The following is a 23,457-nucleotide window of genomic DNA, read 5'->3' on the forward strand; positions in this document are numbered from 1 at the left end:
TTAGGTGCTGCTGATATGTCGCGATACTGGTATAAACTACCATGACCAGCCCATGGGCATGAGCAACCAGCCAACCACCACAGTGTGAGCAGCCGCTCCGTGCATCCCACATGCAGCATTTCTTTGAGACAGGAGGACGCCTGGGGCACCTGTTTTGTTTGCGGCACTGCAGCAAGCCGCGCTGCTGCACGAATCCTCACCAGCGAAGCGCATGAAAGGCTGCTCGTCCTCCCGGGCAGACGTGAGAGCAGAGGGAGGAGTGCTTTCAGCACTCTGGCAATTTAATCTGTGTCCCCGTTGCAAAGTAGAGCATTGTCAGCCCAAATGTAAGCAAAACAAAGAATCACAGAATGGTTTGGGTTGGAAGGGACCTTTGAAGATCACCTAGTCCAATCCTCCTGCCACGGGCAGGGACTTCTTTCACTAGATCAGGTTGCTCCAAGCCCCATCCAGCCTGACCTTGAACACTTCCAGTGATGGGGCATCCACAACTTCTCTGGGCAACCTGTTTCAGTGTCTCACCACCCTCATCGTAAAACATTTCCTCCTTATGTGCGATCTAAACCTACCCTCTGTCAGTTTAAAACCATTGCCCCTTGTCCTGTCACTACAGGACATCTGCAGATGCATTCTAGTTGCTGACCAGCAAAATCTGAACTGGAGTCTAAAGTCTGCAGGAAGATGAGGGAATTCTGGCACTTTGCTTAAAACAACTCTACGATGGAGAGATGCGTCTCCAAATACCCCTGCAAGACCAAGAAGGTGTCATTCCTTTAGTTCTGCAGACAGAGGCCTGGCTGGAGAAGTCCTCTGGTGGGGGCAAGATGGCCTTGCAATAAGTCGTCCAGCTTGCACAAACCAAAACATTTCTTTAAAGGAGTTGCACTTTTATTCCTAGACCAAATCATTGGGAAACAGATGGGGACAGCTTGAAAGAAGCACCTCTCCTGGGTCTGACTAACAGGTTTTTCTTCAGAACTTCTGGTTTCGGGGATGCATCTTTGGGGCACCAGAAAGGAGAAAGCGGGCACGTATTTTGTAAAGGCTGGGGGTTGGTTATCTTCCATGGGAAGGGGCGTGCAGCCACCTACACTGACTCTGGCCTTCTGGGGGCAAAAGACCTAAGGACCCCCCACCATCTCCCTGCACAGCAAAGACCAAACCAGCCAGAGTCTCCTGCGGGTGGAAAACCAAACGTGCAGATGTTTTCCTGTCCTGGGTGCCGCCTGAGAGCGAACGAGGAGGCAGGAGCAGTCTGAAGGAACCAGGCAGAGTGCCCACGCTCTGCCCCAACCCGATGGACACGTGCTTGTAGGGAAGTACCCCAGGTCCACCCTGCAGCACTCAGACACAAAGTAAACCTAGCAACAAGGAGTTTCCCCACTTCTAATTTTGGCAGCTAGCACTGCCAGGCACAGAATACCAAACAGATGAGTTTTGCCTGCTTTCTGGTTATTACACAGCTGAGTTAACCTCACATTTCTGTTTGCCTCAACGCCAATGCCTGGGTTGCAAGTTTCAAGGTTGCACTGATGCCCTTGCAAAGCTAGCACTGGAACGGGCATAAAGCTGTCGTTTTATTTACTGCGTGGAGCAACGGAAGGGAGAACTGCCTGACACATCGCAGCTTGGCCCATGTGCTCCTTGTGGTCCCTGTGGCTGGGCTTAAGTCAGAGCCTGGCCCCGGCCCCGCCTTTCTCCTCTTTTTAAAGGTTTTACAAAGCAGCTGCTGTCAGTTTGCTGCTCCGCTGCTTCCTCTTTTGACTCTTTGCAAAAAGAGAAAGCACTTCATGTCTTGGCGTGAACTCCTTCCCCCCTGGCTGGTGATCATAGCGGGACTGACGGGCATCGTGCTCCTTTGCGTCTCCACCAAAGATGTGCCCATCACCCCTCTCAGGACGAAGGTAAGGGTGTCCGCCTGCCCAAGGGGTGGCCAAGCCGGGGGTCAAGCAGGGCAGTAAGCAGAGGACCTTCTCCTTGTCTGTGGGGCTGCTTCTTAAGGAGAACCCATCTGTTTCCTTGTGCAAGCCAGGCATTTAAACTAAAACCTGGTGTGTTTTGTTGCTTTTTACATTCATTGTACTACTGACTTAGTTACTAGCCCAAAACAACAAACTGAGGAGGGGACTAGAACAAGACTGCGAAGATGGGTTTGCATCCTTCAAAATGCTGTAACTTTTCAAATCAAAAACAAGCCAACTCCTTTGGCTGGTCAAGGAAATACAGGCTGGATACTGTCCAGCAGAGATGCTCACCACAGGCTGAGGAGAGACAGCCCATGTCAGGAGCTACCCCAGAGTGGCAAGGGACCAGTGGTGTCAGTGGAGGGAAAGACCTAGGTCCCTCTTGAAAATCGGTAGGAATTTGGCCCTAAATGGCTGCTTCTGGCTTCAAACAAACAAAAAGTCTTCCATGCCTTTTCCTCTTCTGTCCTCTCTTGATTTTAACCAAAGAGCCAACCCGCTCTATGCAGCAGGGTCAGATCTGCCCAGTGACCAGGGGGTTAATGCCCACCCACTCTGCCTCTTGATGCACCTCTGCTGAGGTGAGATCAGTGCACACTACGGTTTACTCAAACAGAAGTAGGTTAACCTGCGCGTTTAGACATACTACCCATCCTCCACGCTCCTCTCAGAAACAAAATTGGATTAAAAAACCCCTTATTTCCCCATGCTCTGCCCAGCGAGTGCTCTGCCCTTCCCTGGTGTTGAGCTGAGGCAGAAACATGGTGATCCCTTCTCCGCCCTTGCGCTGCCAGCGGCTGCCTCTCATTTTGTGAGGGAAGAAAAAAAATCCAGGTTTCTCCACCAATACCATTTGTTTCTTCCTCTTCTGTGGCAGCCAACGTGTCCCTGCGAGAAATACGAGCTGTCACTCATGTGGGAGGATGCCAGCAGGCTCAGGCAGGGAGCTCCATCCTCCTTCTACATTTCTGCTCCAGCTCCAGTCCCACCAGCTCCTGGCCTGGGTACTGCATCTGGTGCAGCTGGGAGCTCCCAGGAAGGCAGCAGGCAGCCACCTTCGCTCGGAGGCTGCAGCCAGGCTCTGTGTTGTGCTGAAACCCTTCTGATGGTGTTAACATCAACCTCTCAGGAGGTTTTTCCTCCCACTCAGTCACAGCTACGACTATTTCTGTGCAAGATACAGCTTAGACCATGCACTACCACGTACCTCCCAGATCTCACAAGTTTCTTTCCCGTCTGTGTAGGAGATGTCCCAGTTTGGGGTCATGTAACAGGGAGGAGAGGAGGAGACCCTAGGCTAGCACCAGGGCTATTTTGAGTGTGGGGACACCCACAAGAGCCACAGAGCTGTGCTGCAGGGTACCCCAGTAGCTTCTCCTCACATTTCCTAACCTCACATATGAGGTGCAGCTCATCAAGGCTCAGTCAGCAGCAAATAGACCAGACACTGGGCTGCAAAGAGACTAAGAAAGCCCTCAGCCTCCCTGCTAGGCAATAGGAGAACTGTCAGTGGACAAGGTGTTGAGAAATCCCACGTTCGCTGCTGCTGTTTCTGCCAAGACGTTATCTCGGTCTCCTCAGGGCTGCTGCGTTGGTCAGTGTATGTGCTGGTTGGTCCCAGCATGCTGCAGCTCCCACAGGTCTGGCACACATCGGGGCAAACCCAGCCCATGTCACACCATCTCTGCAGCGGGGCATCAAACAGCTGTGGGAATCTCGGGTTCCTCAGAAGCAGGAACAAGCCACAGCCTTCCGATTTCTGCATGAAACCCTTATCTCTTTAGCAAACCAATCCAGCAGCAGTTTGAGCCCCAGAATCAGTCAAGGGCCTGTATAGTGCCATTTCCCACTGCTTTAGGACCTGTTTGTCCTGAGCTCCAGGTGGCTCAGCTCTTGGTGGAAGCCCTCTACCTGATTGCAGGAACAGCTACAGGGCATGCCACTGTAGGTCTAACGTATTTCTGGGTGTTTCTCTGCTCCTGCTGCTCCTCATGTATATTCAGAAATGCAGATGGTTCCCTGCAAATCCACATCATCTTCTGGCTTCACCCTTTCTTTGAATGTAAAAAGCTAACTCAAATACTACAGTGCAGGCCCATGGGTTACCCAGAATACCTATATAATGCTGAGCAACCCTACAATAACAAAGCAGCATGTATTCAGTGGCATTTATCTAGAACGTTTTGGGGGTTTTCCAGTATGGCATTGTTCTGGATGCTGGCCCATCCCGCACCATCCTGCTCATCTACCAGTGGACCACCACCAAGGCAAACAAGACCGGGGTGATCAGGGAATGTAGCTCCTGTCCCGTACAAGGTAAGGTGCTCAGTGCTCTGTGGGACTGGCATAGGATGGATGGAAACCTAGAGATCTGTGCATGGACCATTGCTGCAATTTCCTCAGCTCCTTATCATCTAGCTGTACGCTGAAATAGTGGTGACAGTTAAGCACAGGCTGCTTATTTTCAGCATGGGTCTTCTTGACATGGGCAGATTTAGCCATAAACAGCTGGACATCAGAGCACTCAGCAGTAGCAGGTGACAGGTTTTTTGGCCTGCTGCAGGCAGGGAAGCACACAGAGGGGCTGTCCATGTGGATCAGTGGCAGAGCCAAGGTTGCTGAGCTTCTCACTCAGGTGAGACAGTGAACAGCAACAGAGACAAGTGGCTGCAGGGTGACTCCTGGTATCTTCTGCCTCCCCCTGACTGTACTCCAGGCAGTAAGTGGTGTAGCTCCAGGACAACAGAGGTGTGAGGACTCCAACGCCCTATGCAAGGTTTGACAGCACAAGCATGAGTTCAGCTTGGTTTTAGGTGTCATGTTTTGGAGAATATTGAGGTCTTCCTCACTAGTTTGAATCAGTTTGGCCCTGCCAAAGCCAGCTGAAAGGGTTTAATGCATGAATGCTTGGGGTTTTCCTTCCCTATCTCTCAATCTTGCTTTGATGTTGAAGCCCGATTATAGCAGGATGCTGGGAAACCGTGAACTCTCAGTAGCAGTGTGCTGTAGGAGGGCAGCTGCACAACAAACAGGGAAGAAGGTTTGTGCCCTTGCAGACTGTAAGCAATACAAACCACATACTGAAGATGCAATAATGCACTGAATATGCAAACCACATACTGAAGATGCACTCCCTGAAACTTTGTACATGTCCCTTGACTGCTGCCATGTTCACTGGCTGGGTTAAAAATAGCAACTGTAGCTCAGAGCTTGAAGACTTATTTGAACCTGCTGCCGCAACAGTGTGTCAGCACCAGCAAGAGGTCCAGGCAGGTCCCTCTCCCAGAGGAGAGTAGCCGTCCTTGCTCTGCATGGCAGCCTGGTCACAGCCTTTGGGTGGCTGTAGGCAAGCTGCAGGTCAGCCCTATACAGGGCCCAGGAGAGCAAAGCACATGGTGAGGGAGTCACACAGCCAGGAAGACAAGTGGGCCAGAGGATGGGGCAGTGAGGCTCCTTCTGGGTAGTAGTTCAAAACCAGCATTTAAGACCCCATTGAATCTTGCTGGAAAGATGAGTCAAGGCTTCCACGCAGCTTCTCTCCACGCAGCACCAGCTTCCTCTAGAGCAAGCATTTCTTGCTTGCAGGCACAGGACTCAGAAGCCACCTCCGCCAACACTAGAGGAAGTGGCTGGAGGAAAGAGCTGACACATCAGCCTCAGCTCTGTCTGCATGGCAGCATGTCCTTTTGCTTATCTTTTATAGCAGCTAAAGACACATTTCTTCTTCTTGTGGGCTGAGACAACCTCAGTTGTTGCAGTAGTCTTATGGCTGATACATGGTAATTTATGGGATTGCCTCAGCAGCAGAGCTAGGGTTCTTTTTGTGCGATTTGTGGTTTACATGCATGCGCTGTTTTGCTCCCTGTACCATATTTTAACAGGATGGCTACCTGGAAGAACTCCTTCATTCCGCCTGTGACAGGTTCCATCTTTAACCATGCCTTAGGACAGTGACCTCTTGGGTAACAGCTCTCACACTTCTCCCATATCTTTCTTTAGAAAATTTCATTCTGTCCCCTGGTCCTCAGGTCTAGGAGTCTCCAGCTACTCAGATTCTCCACAGAAGGTAGGGGAGAGCTTGGAGCCATGTTTGAACTGGGCCCAGAAAGAGATCCCGGAAGAGCAGCACAGCCAAACCCGCCTCTACTTGGGAGCAACCACCAGCATGAGGCACCTGAAGTGAGTGAATGTTGCAAACCCACACCCAGAGATCAGCACACGTCATGCGGATCATTCTGTAAATGCATCTCACCTTGTCTGCTCTGCAGTGTGTTTCATCCCTAATCTGCTAGTCAGGTAAACCTTCTTCAGGTCCCCACGCACTCAAGGGGAATACAGCATGGCTGTGTCTCCATACTGTCCCCCCAAGCAGCCACAAGGATGACACTCTTGCTACCACTACCAGTCTGTGTAAAGTCTCCTTCACAATTAGGGCTTCACAGTTAGTGCTTGGAAAAATATCTGTCAGTCTGGAAGCTGAAGTGTTTTCAGTTTATGTGACAACCCACATGGGCTTGCAGGGGTGCTTCTTGTCAGCAGGCTGGGAGCGGTGGTGGGAAGATCCACCTTATCATACACACTTTTGTGGACCCTGTTCTCAGGGTCCTTTTAGACACTGGGGAAAAGTAAGGTCTGGAGGGGGCCAGGTCAGTGGGGCAAGGCCACAAGATCCCTCAGTGGCAGAGGGTACTGAACTCCTAAACTCTTGAATGGTGGCACAACTGTTCAAATCATCCCTCTGCTGTTCTTGCCCGCAGTGCCATGTGAGGGGAGAGGGAAGTAGCAGCAGGCATGGGATTGTCATTGTGTCTCTGTGCTACTACCCAAAGTGGGGAGCACAGCAGAAGCCCTGCAGCTGTGCCCCCACTGCAGGCTGCTCCTGGCAGGGTCCTGTAACAACAAATGTGCCTTTTTTTCTTTTCTGTTTAGCCCCACCAATGCCACCCTCTCCGACGGTCTCCTTGCAGCCCTGACTGTGGCCCTGAAGTCATCCCCATTTGACTTTCAGGGGGCACAAATTCTGTCCAGTCCATACAAGGAAGCATTCAATTGGGTTGCTGTTAATTATGTCCTGGAGAACTTCTTCAAGGTAAAGGACAATCCTGCCTGGGGAGTGCAGAACTGAGCTGAGCAACTCCCATTAGCAAACAGCCAGAGACATGTGGAGGGGTCATTAAAGCCCTGTACTTTAAACAATGCTTAAGCACAACTTCCACTGTCTTTTAGAGAAGGCAGGTTATATCCAACGCCAGCTGGCTGGGGGACAGAATGCAAGATGGTTAAAACTAGGCTGCAGGACCAAACCTCTAATATAGCCTTTAATGGACACGTTCATGCAGTTGGCCTAACAGATGTGAGGCTTTCTGGACAGCACAGCCAGGGTGCTCACATAGATAACCTCACACAGGCTGGCCCTGGGGTGTCAACAAGAACCCACTGCCCTGAGTCCCTGCAGCTGTAGCTCAGCACCACTGTCAAACAGGCATTGCTGCTATGTCTGTGGGGTGCTGTGGGATTGCCGCTGGAGTCCAGCTGTCCCACGAGACATCCTGTGGATGGTGGACAGAGAAGCAGAGTCTTTTGCTGCCAAAGCAAAAGCCCATCAAATTTCGTCTCATTGAGATGCTAGCAAGAGTATAGCTGGGCGTTCCCAGCATAGGGGCCAGGTCTGTATTCAGACAGCACTCGCTAAACAAAAAGAATACATTTAAGTTTCTTTGCTCTACCCATGGCTTCTGAAGCCAAAGGGTCTCAAGAAGAACTCAAAGGGCAAGAGAAAGGTGGGTTAGACTGAGTTATTCCACTTCAGGGAAGTGAAAGGCAGTTCTGATAACCCGCAGCAAGCATGCACTGGTTAGGGAATTGCTAGCCCTGCTGGCAGCAACACAGCCTCCCCCAGCCAGGGAGAGAGCGCTTACACCCACATAAACTTTCCTGCCTGTACTGCTAACTTCAGCATTGCCAAAATCAGTTCTGCAAAACTGCAGGAGCTGAAACCACAGGGTTCTTCTGACAGGAGGATCACTTTAGCATCAAGGCAGCACTTGAAGCCCTTATCTGCCCACCTGGAAACCTCCCTCCCATTCCCCACCACCACCATCCTCTCCTCTCTCCCCTGCTCCTACCTGCTGAGACCAGTGCCTTGAACAGCCACCCAGGGTGGTGAGCCGTTTGCTCTTGTTGGCTGTGGGGAGCTCTCTGCACAGATGGCAGTGCTTGTACAATGGCTCCTCTGTTCCCACCAAAGCCACCAGTCCAGCATCCTTATGTCCTGTGGGGAAAAGAAAAAAAGTTGAGCTGCACTGCGCCAGAAAGCTGCTTTCTCTCTGTGCAATAATGCTTGTATCTGACCGTGACCCAGGTGTAGAAGTCTTAAGAACTGACTTCTGTGGTTCTTTTTGGGTCAGTATGATTGGCGAGGACAGTTGGTCCCCTCCCAGAAGGGGATGGCAGGAGTCCTGTCCATGGGAGGAACCTCAGCACAGCTCACTTCCAAGGTGGAAGAAGAGAACCAGGCACCAAAGGAGGGAGTGAGGCTGCAGCTGTATGGGCAGACGCACAACGTGTACACTTGTCACTGCCCCTGCCACGGCACAGACCAGCTCCGCAGCAGGCTGCTCTCTATGCTCATTCAAGTGAGTATCTGCCAGAAGGGCATTTGCAAGGTTCCTGGATACAATATCAACCCTCTGCACTGAATGATAGTCGCATAAGGCGTAGCTGCTAATGGGGAAAGTGTCAATCACTGTGTTTAATAGAAGGCATTTGCATATATCTAAAAAAAGCCCAGTGCTTTTGTCAAACAATCTCTATGCCCAAATCGATGCCCTCCAAGCAGACACATAAGCACCCATTCCAGAGTTTCCTACTTGCAGGCTCTATTTGGCTCCTTACTACATATGAGCACAAATTGCTCTCCAGAGGTGCTAAGACAACCTTCAGGGTAGAGAGAGGCAAAGGCTTCCCTTGTCTCCTCCAAACTACTCCTCCATCCTAGAAGGGGAGCCTAAACAACAGCACCCAGGAACCAACTGGGATCTTCCATTTGGGGTATTTCTGTCTTTTGCTGACTTTAATCCTGAAGCAGTCTTTAAAAGAGCAATATTTCATTTTGAAAACATGCAGGTGTTTTGGGTCTTCCAACCTTTGTTTCACTTGAGGGGGAGGTGGCAGGATCTGATGCAAACTCAGGAATCATTTTAGTCTCCACCAAAACTGATTTTTTCAGAAATAAACTACTCACTGCTCATCCACTTGCCTCCCTATAGACAACACCTCCCCTTATTTGAGGCCTGAATGAGCCACATGGAGACCCACTTCACCCCAGTTATATTGGGGAATTCCTAGAGATAAGAAACACTGATTCTTGAGGGGTCAAGCCATTTGGAAGGCAGACCAGAACAGCCTCTTTCTTGCAACTAGAAAGAGTACAAGATTCATTCAAATTGTATTTCTGGTCTAAGAGAGAGGAGGTAGGGCTGGGACTCCCCAGCCTCCCACAGCAGGTCCAGTCATTGCAGCTTGCCCCTGAACCCTGCAGGAGCTGGGAGCCTGCTGCACCAGTCTGTGCCTTGCAGTTGACTAGCTGAGATAAGGTTTAGCAAACCTTTTGCAGTCTGCCTGCTCGATTACAACATCGTGGTGCCAGAGGACAACTGTTCTTCACTATGTTACATTTTGTCTTCCTTTGTGAAGCCCTGGGATGCCAGCCTCCTCCCTTGCTGCCTCTGTCCTTGTTTTATTCTGCCCCTAGGACCAGAGAAGTGCTAAAACTGTGTCTAACCCCTGCTGGCCCCTCACCTACTCCCGGGAAGTGCAGTGGCAATCCGTGCATGCTGGGCCTTGTGCTGCCAGTGATGATACATCGGACATCCCCGGCCCTGAGGAGGTCTTCAACATCACTGGCTCCAGCAATCCCACCGCCTGCATGAGACTTGTGCAAAGCCTGCTCAACTCTTCCTCTTCCTGCAGCTTCTTCGAGCGTTCCCTCAGCGGTGTTTTCAAGCCCCTCCAGACCAGGTTTCTGGTAGGTTCTCATTTACACTGGGGTAGGCAACTGGTATGGAGAACGCATGAAATGGGACCAGTTTGGTCACTAATAAATACAGTGGGAACAGCCACACTGTGCCCTCTTCTAGCCAAGAGAGCTAGTGCTCTGGCTAATGCTGCATACACAGTGCTAATAATGTACATGTGCACTCCTGAGCCCCCTCATTTGCACACAGCTGTTCAAAAATGGTTGGACTCGATCTTAAAGGTCTTTTCCAACCTATACGATTCTGTGATTCTGTGAAATACAGACCCCAGGCTTCCCACCAATGTCTGTGGTAGGGCTTTCTTCATCCCTGTCTCAGCAATGTCTGCTTGTGAAACAAACTTTGGGGCTCCACAGAGCCATAAAGGACCTCACATGAGCCAGCAAGGATCGGGCAGTCAGGAGTTGTGTGCTGAGCAGGTACCACACCAAGTATGTGGTAAAGCTGAAGATCTTCTGCCACTCCCTCAGCAAACATCTGGGCATGCTCCACCACAAGCATGCTTATAACTGAGACCCTGAATCTAGTGTCCAAAGTCATTGGGTTGTTAAGCCAGGACCACCTCAAGATCCTAGGACAAACTGAGTGCATTTCAGAGGGAGGAATTACAGAAATCTCCTCAGCTCCCTGCTCCTGAGAGCCTCCCATGGACATGGTGCCAAGGAGCATAAGGCCCTGCCTACTTATTCAGGCAGGGCCAGAAAGGCTGCTGCATGCAAGCTAGAAGCAGTCCTATTTCCATCTCCAGACAGTAACAGATCCTGCTTGTCTTCCTTGCACCCATCGGAGGCCCTGTAACCACCAGCACAAGCACACAGAACGGGCACCCTGGCAATGCGCCCCACAGCTACTGCCACTTCCTTTCCCACAGGCACTGTATGCAGGGATGCAGAGTGCAGTCCAACCCAATGATTATTTCTGCTGCTGTTGCAGGTGATTTCTGAGGCCATGGACTTCATGAGAGAACCTGTATCCTCTCCTGACTTGGGTCAGGCAGTCAACAGGCTTTGTGGGATGTCCGTCAAAGAGGTAACTGTGGAACAACTTAGGGTGCAGGGAGAGTGGGAGTAAGGAACAGTCTGTTGTAAAAGCCCATGTGCCTCAGACTGACAGAGCCGTAAGTTACTGTCTCCCTCAGGGAAAAACTTGGATTTGCCTGGATTTTTTTGGTGGGTGTTTTTTTTTTTTACTTTGAGGAAACAAGCTCCACATATTTTTCTTCCTCTCAAATCCCAGCTGCTGCTGGTAACACCTGGACTTAATTAAATGAAAAGACACAAGTTCCTTTTACTGCATATTAAGGAGTAAACAGGAAGGAGTAAACAGGAAGGCTCCTGTACATCACCTTGGTCTTCCTGTTATCCTCCTCTCCTTAAGCACAAGGAACACATCCGCTCAGACTCCAGGGACTTTCCCATTTCACTGGGGCCCATGGAGACCAAGCCGGGGGGGGGGATTTGTACATTCCTTCCCTCAGTTGGTGGCTTTTTTGCACCTCATTTGCACCTACACTGACCAAGCACCCACAGTAACATTCAAACGGGACAATTTCTACAGGGTTTGCTAATGGGGTAGCAAAGCCCATAAGCAGTTCCCTAAAGTTTTCTCTTTGGATAGAAGAGAAAGATCTTATTAGTGCTCCTATTGAGAGAAAGGCTGCAGCATTAGCTCAACCTAATTAGAGAGCAGAGAATCATACCAAGCAGTTCACCTGCAAGGCAACTGTAGGAGACCTGGCTGCCAGTCCTGCTGCTCTTGGAACTGCCTGGTCTTTAATAAGATGGGAACAAAGGCACTAAGAGATGACACTGGTTCCCAGACCACAGCCCAGTGGGTGCAGGAAGCATGGTTTCAGTCTGCACAGGACACAAACCCCTCCTCCAGACCCACAGTCAGACCCAGAGCAGGAAAGGAGAGGTTATAGCAGGCCTGAAATTGAGCTACTGAGTATTTACTGCTTTTATTTTTTCCCCATCTTCTTTTGGAAATGACACCAGCTGGTCCACAAGTCCCAAACAAGCCTGGATACACTTGTTGATTACTGTGTTGTGTCTGCCTTCATCTTTCATCTCAGTACAAAGGGATACACGTTTGACTTTGACAGGTCTGTTTGGACTGCATTCCAGAAGAAGGTCAGTTACCTACAGCATGGTATTTCCAATTATAAGGGACGGTTGGTTTCAGTAAAGCTAGCCTGTCCCCACTCCTACAAGCCCTAACCAGCTAGGTTTCTCCAGCAAGATGTTTTTGCAAATTCACAATTGTGATAAGCAAGAAAACCAGCATCGGAGAGCTAGAGATTACACTTGTCCCCACTGAAAAACACATGGGTCAAAACCTCATCTGGACCAATACCATCGTTAAGAGTCTATGCCCAACAGGGAAGGAAGTACGGCTTGATCACCACTTAATGCTAAGGACAAACTGCTAGTATTATTTCCTGAGCCAAAAGATGCTGCCCTACCTCTATGCAATCACCTTTATGCTACTGAGGGTTTATAACTAGCTTATAATGTCTGAAATTGCTTCAGCATCTGGAACCCCTAAGGAAAGGATCTGATTCAGGTCCTCCCCTTCACAAAACAAAAGAAAGCCTATTCCCAGACCTCTTCTCAACTTACCAGCAAAGGCACGGCCCCACTGAGCAGGGCCACGTCAGTGATAGCGGTTCAGTCAGCCACGTGGTGATCATCAGACTAAGGCAAGGTAATGAGATAGGTCCAAGGTCCATCCAGGGAGCCCAGCCTGGAAAACCAGAGACAAGCTCCCTACAACACAGGTCAGGGGTTCAACCACGCAACAGGGCCAGAGACAGAACTACCCACAAGGCATGCCTGAGGTTCATCTGGGAAAACCAGTCAGTAAACAGAAGGAACAGCACACACCTACAGCATAGCTCAGGAAAGAGGTAGCTGCCTGGGCCAGAGCTTAAATGGAGCTCCCAGGCCCATGGGCAGAGGGGTGGGTGGAAGCCCCAGGTGAGGCTGGTCAGGGCAATTAAGGCCTATTTGTACTCAGGCCACTGAGGGTGGGAGAGCTCCTCATTTCAAGCCTAATCCTTGGATCAGTCTCAAATAAAGTATATGAAGCCTTGGGCCTGGGTGCAGAAACACAGCTGCGGTCCAGACTGTCTCCTTCTCTTCTGACCTCCCCTTTTTATTTCAATAGATGGGTGATATATCATCTGGCTGGACTCTTGGGTACCTGCTGAGTCGGACCAACACCATCCCACAGGACAGCCCAGCCTTCCTCAAGGGGATTGAACGAAGGGTCTGGTCTTTGCTCCTTATCCTCTTTGTCGTGCTGCTCACTGGCTCTTTCATGCGCATCTCATACCGAGTGATGGTCAAGGAAAACAGCTTCAGTAACAGGAACAGCAGTGTTTTTGATGACAACTGATGGTTATTCTGGGACTCGATACTCTTGCCAGAGGACAGTTAACAGGGTACATACAGAAATCACCCAGGTGTAAGTCACTGGAGGATGTGATTTTCCTGCAGGACTCCCAGAGCCTCAGTGCCTTATTTCAACTCGCTAGCACTTGCACTACTGTACAGTGAGACAACGGATCCTGCTCTGCAGGAAGCCCGTGATTCCCGGTGGATGGCAAGCTATTCGTTCTCCAAACGAGAGCAGCCTGCACAGATCTTGCTTGCTGAGATTACTAGTGTCAGCCTAATGAAACGATACCTCTGAGGAGGCAGGCCCTGAGCTATTGTAAAGTTAATATTGAAAAATCCTGTCTAATCAGGAGAGGTGGTGTCTGAAAAGGTGCTCTGTCCTCTTCTGTGCCCACAAGAGAGATGATGCCTGCAGTATCACCACTAGTGAAGACTAGAACAGCATTAAAATATAATCAGAATATAACAGCCAACTTGCTTCCATGTTCCAGGGAAAAAGCAGGTATTTTCTGCCTGCTACTACTGATCTGTCTGTTCTTCCACCTCAGTGACATTATCCGTGCATCCCAGCGAATGCTCCTGCTGACCGAGAATCCTTCAAAAGCAATGGGTTTTGGTCTTGGTCTCTACAAAATGTGCAGAGCATCAAAGGAGAAACAAAGGGCACAGACACGCAGCTGAGTTCCTATCTCTCAGCTGAGTCATGGCAACGCAGAGTTAACAGTGCCACTTTAAACTCTTTAACCAGGACTTAAATTAACACATTTAATTTCACATCTACTAAAATCGGGTGCATGCTATGCTGAAGTTCACCAGTTCATTCATTCACAGTGAACTGCTTGACTCACTGACTCTGAAAATGAAGTATCTCATCTAATATTGTCCTTTAGATAAGAGCAGACCCCCGAACAGAAGCTTTCCTAATAGTCAGTCCAATGACCTTCATATTAGACTGTGACCAGAGTTACTTTATAATCCAGTCCTCAGGATTCCTCTGGGCCTTGGCAGTCCTTCCAGCTCCTCTGGTCTGGTCTGTTCTGCTTGTCTAAAAGATGAGATGCTGTACAAATTCCTCATGTTATTGTAAAGAAAAGGGATGGATTCAGACTAACACTGTCCTTTGACATTTAGAGTTCACTTCTCGGATTGCTTTAGAGACTTAAACACACAGGCTGTTAAAAGCCTAAGGGATGAGTGTCTCCTACTCATTTCAGACCATTTTAAACAGAAATGTAAATGCTCAGAGATGCAGTGATGTGCCTTGCAGGATTTTTTAAAAAATGGCACCCAAATCCTTTCAAATCTGATGAATCCCTTGTGCTCCCAACTCATATATAGGACACCCCCCTCATATATAGGACAACCCCCTCCCCCATTACATTGGGTTATTCATAAATTTTCAGGCCAATTAATGAAGGTTTGAAACCTGTCAGTCAAGTTTGGAGGGGTGTGGAAACAGTTCTAAACAAGCTTCATATTCATTTCTTTGAGTTGCACCTTAGATTTTTTTAATTATATCATGTTATTAAAGATGTTTTAATAGACTGTCTGTGTCATTCTTGGCAAGAGATCAAAGCGGGGGTTTTGTTGTGAATACAAAGTGTTTCAGTGAGGAGGATGGGGGATGTGGATTTTGCCTCTGTTTACTCAAGAGCTGTGATGCTGTGTCCTTTCAGGGTACACAACGAGAACCCCTGAAGGCACTTTCTTCCCAGTGGCAGGCAGGCAGAAAATTACTTCAGATAACCTGGCTGCTGGTGTTTAGTTGATGAGAGACGTGTCTACATCTTTGATGTGTTCTTTGGTCAAACCATCTGAAGAAGGTAGGAGGGATTCAGGCAAGCCTGCATAAGAAAAAAAAAAAAAAGAGGTTATCAGGGAGTCAGTGATATCAGGGAAACTCCTGAGACTTCGTTCCTCCCACATCTGGAAATGCAATCATTAAACAGAGCTCTGGCTCTGTGACCTGTCAGCACACAGGAGAACTGTGGAATTCTGGCTGAGATTTGCAACCCGCCCAAGAAGAATCCTACCACTGTCAGAAATGGAAATAAGCCAGTGAGATGCCAGGAACCCCAGGACTCCAGGTGTTCTGGCCTGCGTTACACCTCGAGAAGGTCATTACACCTTCTCGATTTTGAATACTAGATCACAGGGTCCAAGAGAACAGGACACTGGCTGGAACTTCCCCAGGCTCTTGTTTAGAAGCTTCAGGACTTCCATGCAGACAATAAGCGAGCAATTAGGCAAGAAGCTCAGCATGTCCTCCTGACACTTCACTTTTGCCTCGCACATGCCACTGAGCTGTACTGAGTGATGGCACGTACAGATGGCCTAACTTGCCCCATTAAATCCATGACACTTGAGCCACCATTTGACATTGAGCCACAGCTCTGCAATGCGAAGACAACCCACAACCACTTCATTTAGAGCAGATCCTGAACTCTTGAGCTAAAAGCTGCTGTTCTCATCACAGGCACAGTGAGACATTTTGATGGCTGAAGTTCTTCCCCTGGTGGTCCATACACTGCGGGTGGCAGCTCCACTCCATCCTTTCCCATCACTCCTTCCAAATACTGCCACTGCTGTCTTCTGCAGGCAGGTCCTGGGGGCAGGCAGGGGCAGGCAGATGTGTTCTCATATAATGATTGTGCTGCCCACCCCACGCTGCAGCCCCCAGCAGCCAGGGTTACCAGGTGAACTGGAACAGGCAGTATTGATGGCGCCTATCGGTCTCTTTCCGTCTGGCAGAAAAAAACCCACTTAGAGATGTATTTACTAGATGATGAGCTAGATTGGTATTTTAAAAGCCCTGAAGTGTGTTTTTAGTCATAAAAAGGGCAAAAAAACCCCCCAAAATTGGGAACCTATAAGAAGAATGGAAACTAATAAAAGTACCACATTCCTTTCTCCCAGCTGTCTATAGAAGCAGCTCCTTCATGTCAGCACTACGTAAATTTGCAGAATTAATTCCCAGATTACCTGGACAGGAGAAATCTGCTTAAAAGGAGATTCTAGATTAACTCACTTACTTTGAAATGAAGATGCTTGCAGCCTGTTGGTTACAATGCAATTGTGGAAATTATTAATAACGAGGATCTTCTAATTGTCCATAAATTCTTTATGTTTGTGCATAGCTCCCTCACTTCTCACTCAGGCTGAACCACAGGAGAGCTCTTCTGGCAGATAATGTCTGCTCACATGTAATTGCAGTTCTGCTGCTGTCAGCAAGTATCAATAAGAAGGAAATCAAAAGTGTTAGATATAAAAATTGACACCAGAAAGCACTTTCTCTCTTTTAGCTCCAGAAACACAATAGGTTAGCTGCCCTGGAGTGGCCTAAATTTCATTTCAGCATGTTTGTAGGAGTATATTGGCTCCTGTCGTTCTTCCAGTTTATACCATTTCCAAAGCATCATGGATTCCCAAACAGTACATCCCATCTGGGTTGTACCAATGAATTCCCATGAAAATTGAGAGAAATAACAGTTTATTGCCTGCAGTCCTGTTCTGCAGTACGATGTTCACCAGCACAGGACCAGAGTTGTTTCTTTCTTCCCATTCTGACGCACCCAAGCTTCCTGCGGTTGTAGGAGAGAGACCTAAGCTGAGTCCTAGCCTCCCTCCAGTACGTGGCTGTTCCCGATGCAGGGCTGTAGATAAGTGCTGCTTTTTGAGACACAGGTATGTCACAGGATGCTTATGGATGAATTAGTTCACTGGGATTTCACAGAGCTGGACTCTCTACCAGGTGCTGTCACAAACTTCCTAGCTTATCTTGGTAAGTTGCAAGAAGGTCATGCATGCTTCAAGGACTTTGCAAAACTTGTCATAATGGCTGAGCTCCAGCTTCCCATTAGTAATGCAGTGACTGTAACTCCTCCTCTCCTTGAGATACTGTCCTGCCTGTGAAGATATCCAGTTCAGTGGTTAAGGGAAGGTCTCCAGAATAGCAAGTGCAGAAACAATGTACAGCACCAGGCACTGCAGTACTTGCACTCATTGCAGTTGTTTGGGGCTGTTATAATAAACAATAGTGAAATGACTTGAAATCCACAGCCATGAGTGGAGCAAATCCAGCAGAACAGGAGAGGAATGCCTTTTAGGATGGCTGGATTTAGAGATCGATCAGTACATTTTTATTTTGTTCTTATACCATGCATATGAGCATGTATCTGAACATCTTCCAGAGAAGTAGGAAGCCATATGATGTTTATATCCTACTTCATGGACTGTCACTCCTACTTCAAGAGCTAATTCAGAACACACTGAAGTAGATGGAAATGCTATCAGAAGAATGAGCCCAAATGAACACTGGGATCAGTAAAATGCCAATTTTTGCCACAGCTCTCTTAATATAAAAGTCCTTTCATAATGCCATCAAACCCCAGCAAGCCGAAGTGTTTTGATGTTTTGCAAGTAAACATCACTGTGTACTTGTACACAGTGGAGACCAGGCAGAAAAGGTGTCTTTGACCTGACTTCCACCATGCCCTCGATATGAGATATTCAGAGCCTTCTTGCAGTAGGGTGCTTTTAGGCCGCCTGTTCAAGGCAGATAAACAGAGAAGGTAAGCTGCTGGTCCCCTGAGTGTGTAATGACAGGGATTAGTCACAAGAGGGAGGCTGGCAGAACAGCGCTTTAAGCCTTAGGAAATCTCCAACACAGCTAGTAGCTGGTCCCACCACAAATCAAATAAATTAGCGAGCAGGCTTGCCTGGAAGCTTGTCAAGGAGACTCCTGATGCGGACACAGATGAAAAACACACTGCAGCATGGAAGCTCTTTACGTGTGGGATGTGAAAGCAGCTCTCATCAGTGATTTAAGAAGCCGTGGTGTTAGTCGGGGAAGAAGGCCTCTATGCAGGGAGATGGGCACTAGCATGGAATATGGATGAAGGCTTTTTTGGAAACAAGAGAGAGAAAGAACAATCCCTAATAGGAAGAGGACTGCACTGGGAATGAAGAAAAGGAGGTCTGAGAGAGACACAGGAATGACAAAATCAAGTTGTGTGTGAAGGAAAGCTTATTTTTGTTCATAGCAGGGGGTGTCACCATATGTGCACCTCATGATCGTATTAGTCACCACTTTTTGGTGGAAATTCTCCAGAGAAACAGATCTCCCAAGTGAAAGAAGGCGATACCTATAGGGCTTATCGCTGGATAAGGTACAGCAGTGGAGCTGTGGAACCGAATGAGGGAAACTTTATGGGAACAGTGTTCAAAGTTCACTGGTTTTAAACATGAAGGAGATGCAAACTGCCAATTAATGCTGAACCTTACATCAAGTAAAAGCTGGTTTAGCATTACCTTCCATTTCATGGTAATCACCGACAATGTTTAAGACTCTCAAGTGCAAGCTTTGAAGTGACAGGCTCACGGCCGCCTTCTGAACTGAGGAGTTCAGTGGAAATCATCAAACCAAATGGAAGGAGCTCTTCTTCCACACAGCTTGCGGTTAAACTGTGGGACTCATCATGACAGGAGGCTGTTTATGCCAAAAGTTTACATGGCTGCAAAAGGTGATTAGATAAATTATTAATAATCCATTGGGGCTATTAAACAAAAAGTTACTTGCTTGTGGCTAAAGAATTGCCTGAACCACCTGCCACATCCGTATATGTTTGCCCTGTTTTTCTTTGGCAACTGCTGCTGATCATTAGAGACAAGATACTGGTCTGGATGGACCTGTGGCTTGATCCCATTCAGCTGTTCCTATTTCTCTCAAGCAGGAATCCCACAACTGCACCTCTCACTCACCAGTCTCTGGAAGCAGCCCCTCACCTTCCAAATTTTCCATCTCTCAAGAACAGTAATTTCTAGAAAACAAAGTATTGTTTACCCTTAGAAGTAACAATCAGAAAGATGAGAATGACAAAAGGTCTGCACATACCCATGTCATACTTCAGTGTTACCATAAACCTGGAACGACCCCAAAAGCGAATGCTTTTCAGCTCCAGAGGCAGGCTTCCACCCACATTCGTTCTGCAGTGTCCCTCTCTTGAACTCAGGGCTTCAGATTTTTACCTATATAAACAGAATTATTTCTGCGATTTCTGTTTGGGCTCCTGCCAGCTCCAACATCATCCCAGCCCCAAGTACTAGGCTCAGTTTAGACTAGGATGCTATTGCAGACACACAGACTGCTTTCTTGTTGTTAAGCATCAAGAGAATTACAGCTGTTGTCTGCCTGCCTGCCAAGGGCAGGGATTGTCTCTATATACCCCATAGCACCCAAAGAACCCTGGCTCAGTAAAAGGGGAATGCAATACTCAAAAGTTAAAGAAAGCATCTCCCCACTCTGCTCAAACCAATTGTATTCACAGTAAAATGTTTCATGCCAAAAGCAGTACAGTTAAAAAAACCCCAAACCAATTACAATAAAAAGTTAAAAAATAACTAATATATAGTTCAACAAAACAGAAATGCAATTTCCAACTTAGTTTTAACTTCACTACCATGTCTTTCTTTGGATTATGCCCAGGGACTTTGGCCTGCTAATAGCAGTCCCAACTGTTTTCTGGTATCCCTGTTACAGCCATTAATTGATACAGCAAACTTACAGGGGGGAAATTTAGAAGCACCCAGATGAGGCAAAACCTCGCTTGTCACTTGCAGCAGGGTTTGAGGAGAGCTTTCAAAGAAATCAAGTACCAGATAAAACAGAAGTCTTCAATGAAAAGATGATGTGGGAGCCACGTACCTCCCCACCTTGGTCGAGCTGTTCCCTCCTCTGCTATCCCAATTGCTTTCCAACTGCCCCCTGCTCCCCTGCCCCGGGAATCTGCAGCAGTGTCTCTGTGCAGGCTGTCCACTAAACCAACAACAATTAGAAACACATTTAAGCATTTTGCTCAGGCAGGACCATGGAATGTGCAATTTTTTTCTCCCAGAATTTGCCCAGTTGTCAGTGTTTCCTACAGATGGTTTGTCTTCGAAGGAATGCTTCGTGTGAGACAAGGTTCTGGCAGAAACCTGCCTCGTTACTTGCCAGCTCACCTTCTGGTACGTGCTAATTAGGTTGCTGGGCTGCCACAGCGTTAGAAATTGCAGGGCTAAGATGGTCAGCAGCTCCAGCAGCTCTCCATAGAGATTCCTGGCAGCTTGGCTGTGTTCCTCCTCACAGAGAGCTTAGAAATACTGGCAATTTTACTTTAATTTAAAAAATGCAAAAATATTTAAAATAGAATTGTCATTTCCTGTGGATCTGCACGTAGCTAAGAACAGAAGTACTGGCTGACTGGGATAGAATTAGCAAAAATAAATGTTGCATGAATAATTTGAAATGCCTCCTAACCCGTAGATCTTCAGGTGGCTGAATCTCCCAGGGAAACCTCTGGAGGCTCAATCACAGGAGCAAAGTTTTGACTACCCCATAGGGTACCATCCCCTGCTCTGCTGGGTGCGATCCTGCTCACATTTTGGAGCTAGATATCGGAAGTCTTAACTGAGCAGAGTGTTTCCACTTTTTTGCTGCCACTGGGAACGCTGGGGGTGGCAACCATTTCTCACTCTACACATCACAGAACAGCTTCCCAAACATTAAAGGCAATGCGGGCTGAAGCAGAAGCTGTGAGAAGCACTGGCTACAAAGGCTCATGATTTCTAACAAAGTAAGGAAATCGATCTTCATCACTGATGCGCAGCCCTTCGCTTTCTGGCCCTGGCTGGAAAAAAAACCTGTATCTGCATTAAATACAGCAGCACTTGTACCAGGAAACCTCCTACTAGCCCTGCAGTGGCTCCCCCTGCTCCATTTTAGGTATGGTTTTCTAGGGCTTCATGAGCGCAGAAGCTTGCTAACGCTGTTCCGAGCACGCCTCGATGAGAATTTATGCTGAATGTACTTTCCTAGACAGCAGAACACAGGCAAGACATTCTGCATTCTCTCTTTTTAATCAGGAAGAAGACAGCATTCATTTTTTATGTTACTCTGATGAGATGGCATCACATCCTGGAAAAAAGGCTGTCTTTACTGATTATTACAGCCTTGTATGAAATCTTGAGCAAGTCTGATCTGGATTCATCCTGGCTGCCTTTGATACTTAAATGATACTGAGATTTTGGATTTGGTCACCTCAAGCACCTTTACAGAGATCAGAAAGGTGTCATCAGAGGGCTATTCAGAGCTGGAGTGGGCCGAGCCTCCCTTTCCACTGACTCTGGTGTGAACACAGCCCAGAGTTAGCTATTCAAATCAATGTCTATAATTAGGTGGGATAAATCCAGACCCTAATGCCTTTGCATTACTCAGCTGTCTCGAAGTAAACTGCATAAACCTCCTGCATTCTGGCTTCGAATGTGGGGGATAAGCCATATGTGTGTCTTCCTAGTCCTGTCTGGGCACCTCTGGGACTGATGAAGGTCTCTCCCAGGGCCTCCTGAAGCTCCCCAGGATCCTCTCAGGTCACTCCAGATGCTCTGGGGCTGCTCCCAGGGTCTCTGGGGCTGCTCCCAGTGCTCCTGGGCTCCTTCCAGCATCTCTGGGGGAATATGTTGTTTACGTGCCAGAAATATCAATCACCATAACCTTTGTATTAAGCCAACTACCAGAGGCTAGTCTATCTCCAGCCAAAGTCTTTACAGGGTTATTCTTCTCCTGCTCACCTCCTCACCTGACCCAGTCACAGAAACAGCGGGTTGTTGTTATCCAAGCATAAGATCATGATATGTATACAAGCCGTAACGTACCTCTGCCTTATACGAGTGCCTGCGTGACACAGCACCGGCCCAATGTGCTCTGTTTGTGTAGAAAGAATTGAGGTCACCTGCTGCTTTTGCCTCAGTCCACTGCCACATCAAGGCAACAGTCTGAGACTAGCTAGGTTTGGAGAACCCAATTAAGAGCCTCTTTCAAGTTTTAGCTGCATTATGAAACAAGAAGAGATGCTAGGACTTGTAGGCCTTGCTGGCATCCTAATGAATATGTACAATCATAAAAAGGCTCTGCTAAAACAACAATCAAAGTATGCTCAGTAAAAGCCATGACCAATAGATGAACTGTCTATGCAAGAGCGTGCTAAAAAAGTTGGATGGTAGAAGGGAACAGTACAGCAGAATAAGAGACAGAGAAAAGGTAAGCAAGGGAGACATTTATCCAGCTTGGGATGCTTGGCGGCCTCATGATAGGGCTGCAACGTGTACATCCAGTCCAGGACAGAGGCATCACCCAGTATAGTGCTGCTCTGCTCGCCCTAGGAAAGACTCGGTGAGCCAGCTGCCCACCTCGAGGCCTGTCAGAGGACGCCACCTCACACAGGCTCCCTCCCAGGCAGACACCACCTCACACAACCACTCCCCTCGCAGCACAGGCCCTTCCCGCAAAACAACCGCCGCCAAAGGGCTCTCCCCGGCCGCCAGCCGCCCCCAGAGCCCACGCAGGCTCCCCGCAGCCCGGAGCAGAGAGCGGGCCACCCGGTGCCGCTGCCGCAGGCCGTGCCCCGGCCTCACCCCTTCCCGCCGCGGAGCGCGGTTGCCATAGCAACGGCCGCCCGGCCCCCGCTGCCTCAGGCGGCTGCGCGCCAGAAAGTGCTAGAAAGGCGCCGCAGCCCGCGCCTGCGCAGACGGGCGCCCTGCTCCGGCGGTGCCGCTGCAGCGCCCCGGGGCCAACGGAGGGCGGGGGAAGGGGGTGGCGGCGGGGACGGGCGAGGGAGGCCCTCCCGGAGGAGCGGAGGCGAGAGGCAGGGGGGTGCTCGGGACCCGCGGGGGAAACGGCCCGGCCAGGTTTCCCCGGAAACCGCCCTCCCCCTCTCCCGCAGTAAGGAGGAGCTGCCGCCTACGCTGCGCAAAGTGCGCACACGGCTTCGAGAATAGGCGGCTGCGCGAGCCACCGCCCAGGGCCTGCTGCGGAGTCCTTGCGACGGTTACTAGGACACTTTGTTTTCATCCAATCAAATGACGTTAGCTCATCCCTGAGGCCGACAGCCAATCATGCTCGACATCAATCATTCAATTACGCCAATCGGAAGCGTTCTGAGCGAGTAGGGCGGGCATTCGTGGGCCCCGGTTGCCTAACAGTAAGATCAACAGACAAGACGGGCGGAGCAAATAGGAGCC

At 48.9% G+C, this 23,457-nt stretch overlaps 1 protein-coding gene and 2 long non-coding RNA genes across 3 annotated transcripts; 1 reads left to right on the forward strand and 2 right to left on the reverse strand.

Annotated features, from left to right (window-relative positions):
* The first annotated feature begins 1,790 nt into the window (after nucleotides 1-1,790).
* Nucleotides 1,791-14,208, forward strand: LOC140661256 (ectonucleoside triphosphate diphosphohydrolase 2-like). The gene is made up of 9 exons (XM_072883117.1): nucleotides 1,791-1,904; nucleotides 4,163-4,280; nucleotides 5,993-6,143; nucleotides 6,894-7,053; nucleotides 8,372-8,599; nucleotides 9,718-9,990; nucleotides 10,934-11,029; nucleotides 11,998-12,132; nucleotides 13,169-14,208. The coding sequence occupies exons 1-9, from the start codon at nucleotides 1,791-1,793 to the stop codon at nucleotides 13,397-13,399; spliced, it is 1,506 nt and encodes a 501-aa protein (XP_072739218.1). The 3' UTR covers nucleotides 13,400-14,208.
* Nucleotides 14,209-14,941: 733 nt separating this feature from the next.
* On the reverse strand, nucleotides 14,942-18,893 carry LOC140661234 (uncharacterized). Its single transcript, XR_012045677.1, has 3 exons — nucleotides 18,712-18,893; nucleotides 16,434-17,307; nucleotides 14,942-15,245 (listed from the first exon to the last, which is right to left on the reverse strand). It is a non-coding gene; the product is annotated as an uncharacterized lncRNA (long non-coding RNA).
* An 87-nt stretch (nucleotides 18,894-18,980) lies between these two features.
* LOC140661233 (uncharacterized) lies at nucleotides 18,981-22,252 on the reverse strand. Its single transcript, XR_012045676.1, has 3 exons — nucleotides 20,105-22,252; nucleotides 19,317-19,428; nucleotides 18,981-19,220 (listed from the first exon to the last, which is right to left on the reverse strand). It is a non-coding gene; the product is annotated as an uncharacterized lncRNA (long non-coding RNA).
* Between the last annotated feature and the right edge of the window lie 1,205 nt (nucleotides 22,253-23,457).

This window comes from Ciconia boyciana, chromosome 18 (genome assembly GCF_034638445.1).
Source record: "Ciconia boyciana chromosome 18, ASM3463844v1, whole genome shotgun sequence".
NCBI lineage: Eukaryota > Metazoa > Chordata > Aves > Ciconiiformes > Ciconiidae > Ciconia > Ciconia boyciana.